This window comes from Notamacropus eugenii, chromosome 3, assembly GCF_028372415.1.
Source record: "Notamacropus eugenii isolate mMacEug1 chromosome 3, mMacEug1.pri_v2, whole genome shotgun sequence".
In the NCBI taxonomy this organism is placed as follows: Eukaryota; Metazoa; Chordata; class Mammalia; order Diprotodontia; family Macropodidae; genus Notamacropus; species Notamacropus eugenii.
The window spans coordinates 74,858,761-74,869,180 of NC_092874.1; the positions used below are offsets into that span (position 1 = coordinate 74,858,761).

The following is a 10,420-nucleotide window of genomic DNA, read 5'->3' on the forward strand; positions in this document are numbered from 1 at the left end:
TTAGAAGACTTATGGAAATTATTCAGACTCCTGAAATAGTCTCTAATTAAAATTCTGTACTGCAAAGGCTACACTTTACATATTGAAAAAACAAACTATAATTCACCTCCCAACTTAGATATTCTATTAAAGAGCTGTTATAAAGAGAAACAATGATTACAACAAAAAAAAATTTTCTTACTAATCACAAAGATGTACAATAAGAAGAGTACACTGACTATTCAGAAAGCTGAGCATTTTAATGAATCTTTAAAAAAAAAAACCTAACATCTCTCATTCTTTCAGCTTTTAAAAATTTTATTTCACAGTCTGTTACTTGCTTTTCAAGGCTATTAGTTCTGATTGTTAAACTTTATTAATTCTCATTCATATCTATCCTCCCCTCCCACCAAATAAAATGCAGTATGAGGTTCAGGGCAAAGAGTTCTTTTCATTAGTAGCTTTGCTTTGTAAAGCAAACATTTGTACAATTCCCCCAACATTATTTGACTTCTAATAGAAGAATGACATTAACAGGTATTCTTCAGAACTTTGGGGCAACAGCATGTCTAATGCCATGTTTCTATTACCAAAATCTAAATGTCAAAGACTAACTTCAAAAGCAACATAAATTGTGTTCCGTATTATCTAAAAGCTTAATGAATGCTCATCTTTGAAAAAGGAGGGCAATCTGTTCATCTCAAATTGCATTTATCTATCCTTGTGCACCTCCCTGCTCTCCCCCACCTAATTTTTTAAAAAATCTTATAGGACAGATTGAAGGCTCAAGACCTCAGACATTTTAATAAAATGTCATTTCAATTGAATAGCTGCAAAACACTTACCAATGATCAAGTGTGTTATTTCCCCCCACTATTTTACAACTATGAAAACAGTGAAATAATAATAATCTTGCATCTTTTTTAAAAAATAATATAAAGAGAAGTTGGGCATGATGGTGTTCTGCAACTCTCCAAGACTAAATTGCTGAGAAGGCCCACCTGCATCAGTAGAGGATGAGTTTTCATCCAGGAATCCCCAATACTAATGAAATGACAACTCTAGTTGCTATCCCTCTTGAGTAAAATGATCTTTTAATAAATTTTAGAAAAAGTAGGGAAGAAATGATAGTTCTTATACTGTTAAATTGTGATTTGAGGGATTTTTCATTATAAATTTAATATGAATAAAAATCATTTTTAAGATAAGGATGAATAACCTCGTCTCTCCCTTTAGTGCTATGTATAATTTAGCTTGTAGGTAGCTGTTTGTATGTTGTCTACATTAGGCTGTGAATGCCTAGAGCACAGGCTTTTGAAATACATTGTATCTAAAAAAACAAAAAAGAAATTCATTGTATCTAATATCACATTGTATCTAATGGCACAATAGCTATTAGTAGTTTAGAGGGAGTTTTAAAATGTTGTGGACTGACCTCAACTAGAATTCTACTGCATTTAAGCTTTGATTGAATTCTTCCTGTTCTTTGTCTACCACCTCCAATTCAAATAGCAGCTACTAGTAGGTACAATTTCACAAAATCTCAAAGAATGAAATATCGCTAGAATTATATTTCCTAATAAAAATTCTCCATTGAAAGACTAGATCTGTTTTAGAAGGCATATCCTCAAGTGTTCAAGGAATTCCATCTTAAATACACACAGATATTCTAAAAAATGTAACAACACGACATTCCTGATACATTCTTAAGAAATGTATTTGAAATAATGTCTCATCACACCAAAGAAAAGGGAAACCTAACTCCTAAGTAAGGCAGTCAGATACCATATGGAAATACTTCCAGGAAAGTAAATAGTTGCTATGGCTTCATGGAAGACCTTTTTTAGCAAGTAAATTATTTAGGTTTTTAAAGTAATACTTCAATAAATGTAGTAATAATCAATCTTGGGGCTCTCTGCCCAACTCAACATCTTTTGAAATATTCTGGAAGCCCTTGAATCTATATTTGTAGCAAGCATTTCTGACAGAGAGGACACTGACTCAAGGGGCAAATCTGCTTGTGATTAACCCATCACCCAATCAAGAGGGCCCAAAACACTCAAAACCCGCCCCCTCCCCCATCTCCAGAAGGAGGAGGGGAAAAAAGGTTTTTCAATTCAACCCAGTTCATATACATTTGCAAAACTTCATCTTTCAAACAGAGAAACACAGTCCAGAAAGAAAAACTATGTCATTCTTTAATATACACAAGAATTAGACTCTAAACACACATAAAGTCTACATTTCGCTCTCTGTCCCCTCCAGGGCCTGGAAGAAGCGGGAGGCCTGGGGCTGGATTTCAACTGTTTGCAGTTAACTATTGCCCAGGAAAGAGTAATCAAAGTGAAAGCTTTCATGGCAGTATTTAATTTAGGACTTTTCCTCCTCTTTTTTTTTTTAATCCCAACTTGGTTTTGTGGCGCTCTAGAAATTAGTTGAAAGAACCTGAGCACGAGGTGAAATACATCTTTCCACAACAATCCCAGTAACCCAGGGGCGCGGGCACGAGGGCGTGCACACACATACATACACAAACACACACACATACACACAGAGCCATGTTGCGCACCGCAGCTTGCAGTACATACTATTGTAGCAGAAGGAAAAATCAGAGGCTCCTACTCGGCCCTCCACCTCCGCCCTTTAAAAAGGAGTGGGGGTGGGGTGGGGGTGGGTGGAAAGGAGTAATCCTAACTTTCTTCCTACAAAGAAACTGAACAGCTGGGGAAAAGAGTGGAGCCCCCCACATACACACACATACACATACACATACACATACACACACACACACACACACACACACACACGCAAGTAAGTGACAAAGAGTACAGGCTTAAATTCCCCAAGCTCTCAGCTTTCCCCCACAACTCCCCAAAAGCACAAGCGAAAAAAAAAACCGCCCAGCTGGATGGTAGGAGTGCAACAGCAGCCGCCGCCGCAGCCATATTCGGTTAAGGCTCTCTCCAAAGCCCGACTCCTCTCCTAGGCAGGCACACACGCACGCACGCACGCACACACACACACACACACACACACACACAAATACACACACACACACACACACACACACACACACACTACTCCCTGCCCCCAGGCCGGGACAGCCCGGCAGCCTGAAACTTTCCAGTCTGTCAGGCAACTGTGGGGAGTGAAGGAGGAGAAGGTGGAGGGGGCAGAAGGAAGGAGCACGTAGGAAGGAGCGACTCCAGCCTCCCCACTCGTCCTCAAGCGCGAGCCCCCGGGGTCCCCGACTGCCCCAGCCTCTTCTCCCGGACCCTGCACTTCCCCGGCCTCTCCTCCGATTCCCCCCTCCTTCCCCTTTCCAGGAAGCGCCATATTGATCCCGGGCGCCCTCTCCTGCGTCTTCCTCCTCCTCCTCCCCCCTTCCTTTCTCTCTCCTCTCAGGTCCTCTCCTCTCCTCTCCTCTCGTCCCGCTCCACTCACGCAGCCAGCCCTCGTCCAGCCTCCCCGCTTCCCCGCCGCCCGCCCCGGCCTCACCTTGGCGATGGCCTTCTTGTAACGAGTCACCGCTTGCTCGATGAGGCTGGAAACTTTCATATTTCCATCCCCACACGGTACGACCACCCGGGTCCGGCCGAAACACACGGTCACTTTCATTGCTGCCTCTGTCGCCGCCGCCGCGGTCCCTCTGCTCCGGCCTCTGGGCCCCCCGCCCTCCTCCCCGAGCCCCCTCCCCAAAGCGACACCCGGGCTGGAGGAGGAGGCAAAGGAGGAGGAGGCGGTGGAACGTCGCCGCCCAGTGCAATGTTGTGGCACACAGTTGCACGGGGTCTGTGTGTGTGAGTGTGTATGCCCGCGTGTAAGAGTGAGTGTGTGTGAGAGAGAGAGCGCGCCCGAGAGCTGCGGGCTGAGCCCGGGGCAGAGGAGGGGTCGGGGGAGACTGGGTGGGGGCGGGGGCGGGGGCGCTTCCTGAGCTCGGCCCGGAGAGCCGGCGAGCGCGCTAGAGGAGCGGAGACGCGGCTGGCGCGGGCGGCCCCCCGGCTGCCATGCCTCTCCCCCTCGCTGGCTCCCCGGCCCCGGGAGGCTCGCTCTCCCGGCCCCTAGCCACCTGTTCCGTGTCTCCTGCGCGCTCCTTCTAGGCGGCGGCTGCTCCTTACTGCTGCTCGCACCCACTGCTGCTCTGCGCGGAGGGAGGGAACGGAGAATGGGGGAGGGGGAGGAGGAGGAGGAGAGCCGAGAGGCACAAAACACTGGCTCCCATGCAGAAGGGGAGAGACCAGAGCCACTGACTCCCCGCCATGGAGGAAAAGTGCATTGCCTCGGCTCCCCTCCAGCACCCCTTCAGTGCGGGAGGAGAGTGGATGGGGTGCTTGGAAAACCGTAGGCGGCTTTTTCTTTTTTTCCCCTTTAACCCTCTCTCCCCTGCAGAGTTGGGGTGGGGGGAGACCATAGCTGCACCTGGGAAAGAGAGGTACCGACTACTGTTCTAACTAGAAGGTTTACCGGCCAAGCAGGAACTTGACGTGGAGCCTGGAGCCTGACTCTAAGACCCCTCTTTTAGCCAGCACCCCAGCCCGACCCACCTTCCTCTCACCTCTCGGAGAGATTGTCGAAGCTCTGTTCCTGATCCTCGATTCCCCCTAGGGGCTTTCTCCCTCCCTGATGCCCATGCCACCCAGTCCTAGCTGAAATCCACCTTCAACATCGCTTTATTTTGTCACTTTTAAATCCCTTCCAGGAACCGGGATGTTTCATGATGAAATGCCCCGTGTCTCTTTAAGAGAGAGAGAGAAAGAGAGAGAGAGAGAGAGAGAGAGAGAGAGAGAGAGTATGTATGTGTACACATACGCATATATTGTGTTCTGCAGGAGACAATGTTTTTAAAACAAGCTCTCACCAGTGGATCAGCACAAAGATGCTTAACTATGTTGCACAGAGCTCTCATCCCCACTTTGGGGTTCTTTCCTCAAGACCCAGAAGCACTGGCCTCCAGGGTAGTCATGGCTCTGACTAAGTCTTTCAGCCGAAATCCTGCCCATTCAGTGCAAGGCCCTAGCAGGCAGTTATGCTGGGAGAGCGAAAACTAACCTTCTTTGATTCCTGTTGGGGGAGGCGCTGGTAGCGTCTATCCTGTCCAAATCTTTTCCTGAGGTTACTGTTTAACTTAAAAGTTTCCAGTGACCCTGCCTTCACCCTTTTCCCCAACTTTAATACATAAGATAGTCAACGTCAACAATTCCAATGTTTTTTTTTTAAAAAACTGCAATATAAAAAATCCAAGTACTTTTCTATGAACTAAATGTACTTGAAATGCCTTTAGGGAGAAGATGTGCAAAGCCATCCAAATGCTCTGCTGAACCGTCTCCTAGCCACTTAAAAGTCTGGAAGAGACAAGAGCTAATGTAATATGTTACTCAGTGATATTGAGACTTTTTAAAGAGCATGGAACACATTCAAGAATATATGGAAACATTGTATAAAGCTCATCTTTCAGGCTTGATATGGGCTAAGATTTCTTAATAAAGAATATTTTGTTTAAGGAAAGGCAAATATGCCAAAGGAGGTTGGGTTTTTTTTTTGGCCGGTCAGAAGCTATTATAACTTCATTTTAGCCATTTGTTCCTGGGAAATGTCCAGGGAATTCTCACTTCCATGAAGCTATTGCATGAAAATAAGAATATCCAATATGAATATAAAAATAATTTTGCAACTGAAGAGTTTTACATCTAATTTTACAGCTCTTTACCAACATACTCATTTATCTTCTATACCAACTTCTAAAGATAGATTATCATGATTTCATATAGACATTACCAGAGAGATTAAATAATTGACTCAAGGTCACAAAGAGAGCTAGAAGCAGAGACAGAAATAAAATCCAGGTTTCCTACCATCTAGACACAGAAAAGATTCATTTGCTTTACTCTCTTATTTGTCTGCAACATTAAACATCTCTAACAATGGAGTTTTTTAGCACGTTGGACATGACAGAGAGCTTACAGAGAAAATGTTCTTGTTTCTCCTATAGCTATATACAGTTAGGTAGAAGTCACTATGTATTACCAAGACCCAGTGCACCCATAGTGGAAATAACCTAATGATTGCTTGTAATTGCTATCTACTTTGTTTTGTTTTTTTCTTCACTGAGTTTGGGGGAAATGTCCCACTTAAGATTTAGATTCTTTCACAAAACTTTATTTCGGCCTTGACTAATGAATATACTTCATCATAGAAAAAAGGTAACCCTGGATTTTCCAAGGCCAGACCAGCAGAAAACAAGCTCTGGCATATCCTACCAAGCTGGAAAGGTTTCTAGCATTGGACTGGTGACAGACTAAATGTTTGTTGTCCAAGAACCAGCCCAGCTAAGTTCAGAGAGGTTCATCATCAAAAGGTTGGCCACTAGATGATCTTTTAAAGTCACAGGACATCATGAAGACCTACAGAAAACAATTAGGGAATGGAGCACCAACATTTCTGAAATCTTGAATTTTTGATACATCAAAGTAAATTAATAAAGTAGAACCACATTCTGGATAGTTTAAGCACTATTAGCTAGATGGATTGGATGTTAGCGATCATCTAGTCAACACCCTTTTATTGAGAAGGAGATTGAGACACAAGAATATCAAGAAATTTGCCTGTGATTAGAAAACAGATTTCCTATTCCCATTCTAGTACCCCTCCTAATAAACAACAACAGTAAAAAACCACAGACACACACGCACACACACACATATACACACATCTCAGTCTCTAGGAATGGGAGGACCTCAGTGGCTACCTGGTCTACTCAAAAATTTGTTCCTTGATACCATAAATAAAAGATCATCCATGTGCTGTTTTAAAACTTCCAATGAGGAGGAACCAGTGACCTCCCAAATGACCAGATCACAGATTTCACAGAGCAGGAAGAGTCTGTAGAGATCATGTAGTCCATGCCATTCATGATCAGCTTGGCCATGTCATGTAATCCATTTTACAGAGCCACAGAGAGAGAAAGGTGTTTGCCTAAGGTCACACAGAGAATAAGTAACCTGACCCATTCCACTTTCAGATAGTTTCCATTGACAGGCAATTTTTCCTTATAGTAAATCAACATTTGCTTGTCTTCTATTTTTGCCCTTTGCTTCTGATTATCCTCCAGAGAGAAGAACAAGTCAAAACCCCTTTCCTCATGATAGTACATTAAAATCTGCTATTGTGTCATGTCCTGCCCACCCATCCCCAAAGTCTTCTTTTTTTCAGGCTAACTGTCCCCTGCCCCAGTTCTTCCCAATGATTTACATCTGGCGAGGTTTTCAGTTCCCTCACCATCCTGATCAGTGTAATGTGGGCATAATTCTATCTTGTCAATGTCATCATAAAATGTACCCAAAAGTGAACACAATACTCCACTTTGCTTTAACCAGAGCAGAAGCCATTAGGAAGACAACCTCTCTTTACATATACAACAAAATCATTCATTTACTTTAAAAAGTTCCCTAATTCTAATTCATTTTAATATTTGCAGAACACTTTACAATTTTCCAAGTAGACAATCTCATTTGATCCTCACAAAAACTATAAGAGGCAGAAAGAATAGATATTGTTGTCCATACTTTACAGATTAAGAACCAAAAAAAAATAAGTGGTTTGTTCAAGGTCAAATAACCAGTACATGGTGAAATGAAACCTACCATTTCTGACCCTTAAACCAATGCTTTCTTTATCACACTACATTCCATCTCATAAAATGTTAGGTACTTTTTGAATAAAACTAGTCTTATAAAAGTTCACTGTATTCAATAAATCAAAATTATACTCCATTCATCACTTTTCATCAGTAAAGCCAGTTTCATCCAGGTCAACCCTCTGGTCTATAAAATGTAAAGCTTAACCATTACCACTAATATCTCTGACAAGATAAGCAGAATAAACAAGCCCCAGAAGACCGTAATTCTCTTAATAGTTTAGCCATCCAAAGGCATTAAATCCAAGTTCTCAAACCTTGAATATCACACATATAACTTTAAATGATTTTTTAAAATTCTTCTTATCTCAAGTCAAAGGTTATTTGAAATCTATGTTATTGCAAGCCCTCTTTCAAAATCTAGAGTCTTGCTACTCCACTTGATTTTTAATGATCAAAAAGTTAATCTTCTCCAAACTAAGCAGAGACCTTCTGTATGTTTCAGCCCATCTGCAAATGGCAAATGGGCAGTTGTCCAAATGTGGGTCATAACTTAAACACAATCACACTCATGTTTATTAATATAGTAGAAAAGACAAACAATAACACTAGAGGATGGTAATTGAGCAGATGACAGTCATTTGTGCTATGGGTCCATAAGCAGACTCAGAAACACTGGAGATTGGAGAGGGAAGAAATCAGAGATTTAGCCAAAAAAGAGGCAGTACAGCTACTGCTGGTGTACTTAAGCATCTGATGAGCCCCATGAAGAGATGTACATACTAATGTGCTATTGGTAGAATGACAAACTAGTTCAACCATTTTAGAAAACAATTTGGAATTATGCTTTAAAAGTAACCATACCACTTGACAGTTCCATTGGAAGACATATATACATCAACAAAAAGGCCCCCAAATTTTAGTAGCAGCACCTTTTGAAGGAACAAAATGGAACAAAAAACTAGAAACAAAGACATTGCCCATCAGTGAGGAAAGGCTAACAACCAAGCTGCAGTACATGAATGTACAGTAATAGAATATTACTTTGATGTAAGAAAGGGTGGATACAATGAACACAGAGAAACAGGGGATGACTTGTATGAACTGATGTAAAGTAAAGCAGAATCGGGAAAACTGTGAAATGACCACAACAATGAAAATGGAAAGAACAACAAAACAATTGAACTGGAATGTTTGAAATTATAATAACCAAGTTTTGCTCCTAAAAATAGATGAGAAGGCGCCTCATTCTGCTTTTTTATAGAGGGGGTGGGGCATGGGTATGAATGTGGGAATACTTCCTGTAATGTCAGACTGTTTTGATACCTGGTTTTGTTTTGCAGAATTTCTACCCCACCCCCACCCCGCCTTTTTATGGTTTGTTATAAGGGATGGTTGGAGTGAGTAGGGAGGTTATACACTGAGAGACATCATTGATGTAGAAACTAAAGATAGCCATACAATTTTATCTTAAAATACTTTACAAAATTTTTCCAGGAATATTTTTAAAAGAATTAGGTAAGACTTACTTACTGTGACAAGGAAACATAGCTGTCTGTGGTTTGGGGTCTCTAGATATTTTCCTTCACATGTGTATTTGGGTGTCCTTCTGGCATGCAACCCCTTCCAGAAAGGAATGCAAGAGGGAGTGTTCTGTGTGTGTCTTCTGCAACTGTAACTATATTTCTAATCAGCCTCAAGGTTCTGGTACAATTAATACAATGAGGAGTGGCCCTTGATGAGTCTGTGGCTTCAGGCTCAATAAAAGCTGTATACGAGAATAGTGCCTTCCGAAACCCCTCCCATCCCTTGAAAGGTGCCAGGAGGGGTTGGTGCTTGATCCTGTAGACAGTTCTCTTATTAGCTTATTAAAACAACCTTATGAATCTATAAACAGAAACATCACAAATAATATTCCAATATCATGGAGTTAAAAAGGAACAAGGGGTCATTTAGTCCAACCTATACCTGAATAAAAATTCCCTTACAGTGTCCCTCAACAAGTGCTCATTCAGTCTTTGCGTGAAGATGTCTACTAAGGAAGAGTATGGTACTTTGAAGGTAGCCCATTCCAATTTGAAATATTTGTTTGGAAGTATATCCTTATAATGAGTCTTAATCTGCCTTTCTGAGATTTCTGGCTAATTCCTCCTGGTCCTGGCCTCAGAGGACAAAAAAAAAAAATCTAATCTCTGTTTCACATCGTGTGTCTCAAATACTTGAAGGCAGTTATCATGTCCTCCTTATCTTTTCTTCAAGTTAAATAGTCCCAAGTTCTTTGATCGATCTTTCTTATGGTTTAATCTGGAGGCCCTTTATCATTTTAGTCAACCTTCCTTGGATACTATCTAGCTTATGAAAAATATGGTCTATAGAACTGAATGAGATGCTCTGCTGACTAGGGCAGAATACAGTAGGAATGTTATTTCCCTAATCCTGGACATTACGTATCTCATTGGCTTGCAGGGGTAGGGAACCTGTGGCCTCGAGGCCACATGTGGCCCTCTAAGTCCTCAAGTGTAACCCTTTGACTGAATCCAAACTTCACAGAAAAAATCCCTGTAATAAAAGGATGTGTTCTGTAAAATTTGGATTTCGTGAAGAAGCCAAACCCAAGGACCGTCTGTGGCCTAGAGGGCTTGCCACAACACACTGTTGATTCATTGAGTTAACTGTTCCTGAAAATCCTCAGATCTTTTTGAAGTATTCTAGCCATTGCACCCTGACAATGCTCAAGAGGCTGATTTTTTGAACCCAAGTGTGAGTTTGTTGTTATTCAATCATATCAGTTGTGTCTGACTCTGTGAC

General features: G+C 41.9%; 1 protein-coding gene across 12 annotated transcripts in view; it reads right to left on the reverse strand.

Moving 5' to 3' along the window:
* The window catches only part of PARD3 (par-3 family cell polarity regulator), a 728,954-nt gene extending 724,811 nt beyond the window's left edge, over positions 1-4,143 (reverse strand). For 5 of the 12 annotated variants that reach the window (XM_072651996.1, XM_072651985.1, XM_072651980.1 and 2 more), the window contains exon 1: positions 3,478-4,142. In XM_072651996.1, coding sequence (XP_072508097.1) covers positions 3,478-3,597 — 120 coding nt within the window. In that variant the 5' untranslated portion in view covers positions 3,598-4,142. Of the gene's footprint in view, positions 1-3,477 lie in introns of all 12 variants that reach the window. The other 7 variants (XM_072651994.1, XM_072651987.1, XM_072651993.1 and 4 more) reach the window with 3 other exon arrangements.
* Positions 4,144-10,420: the final 6,277 nt, after the last annotated feature.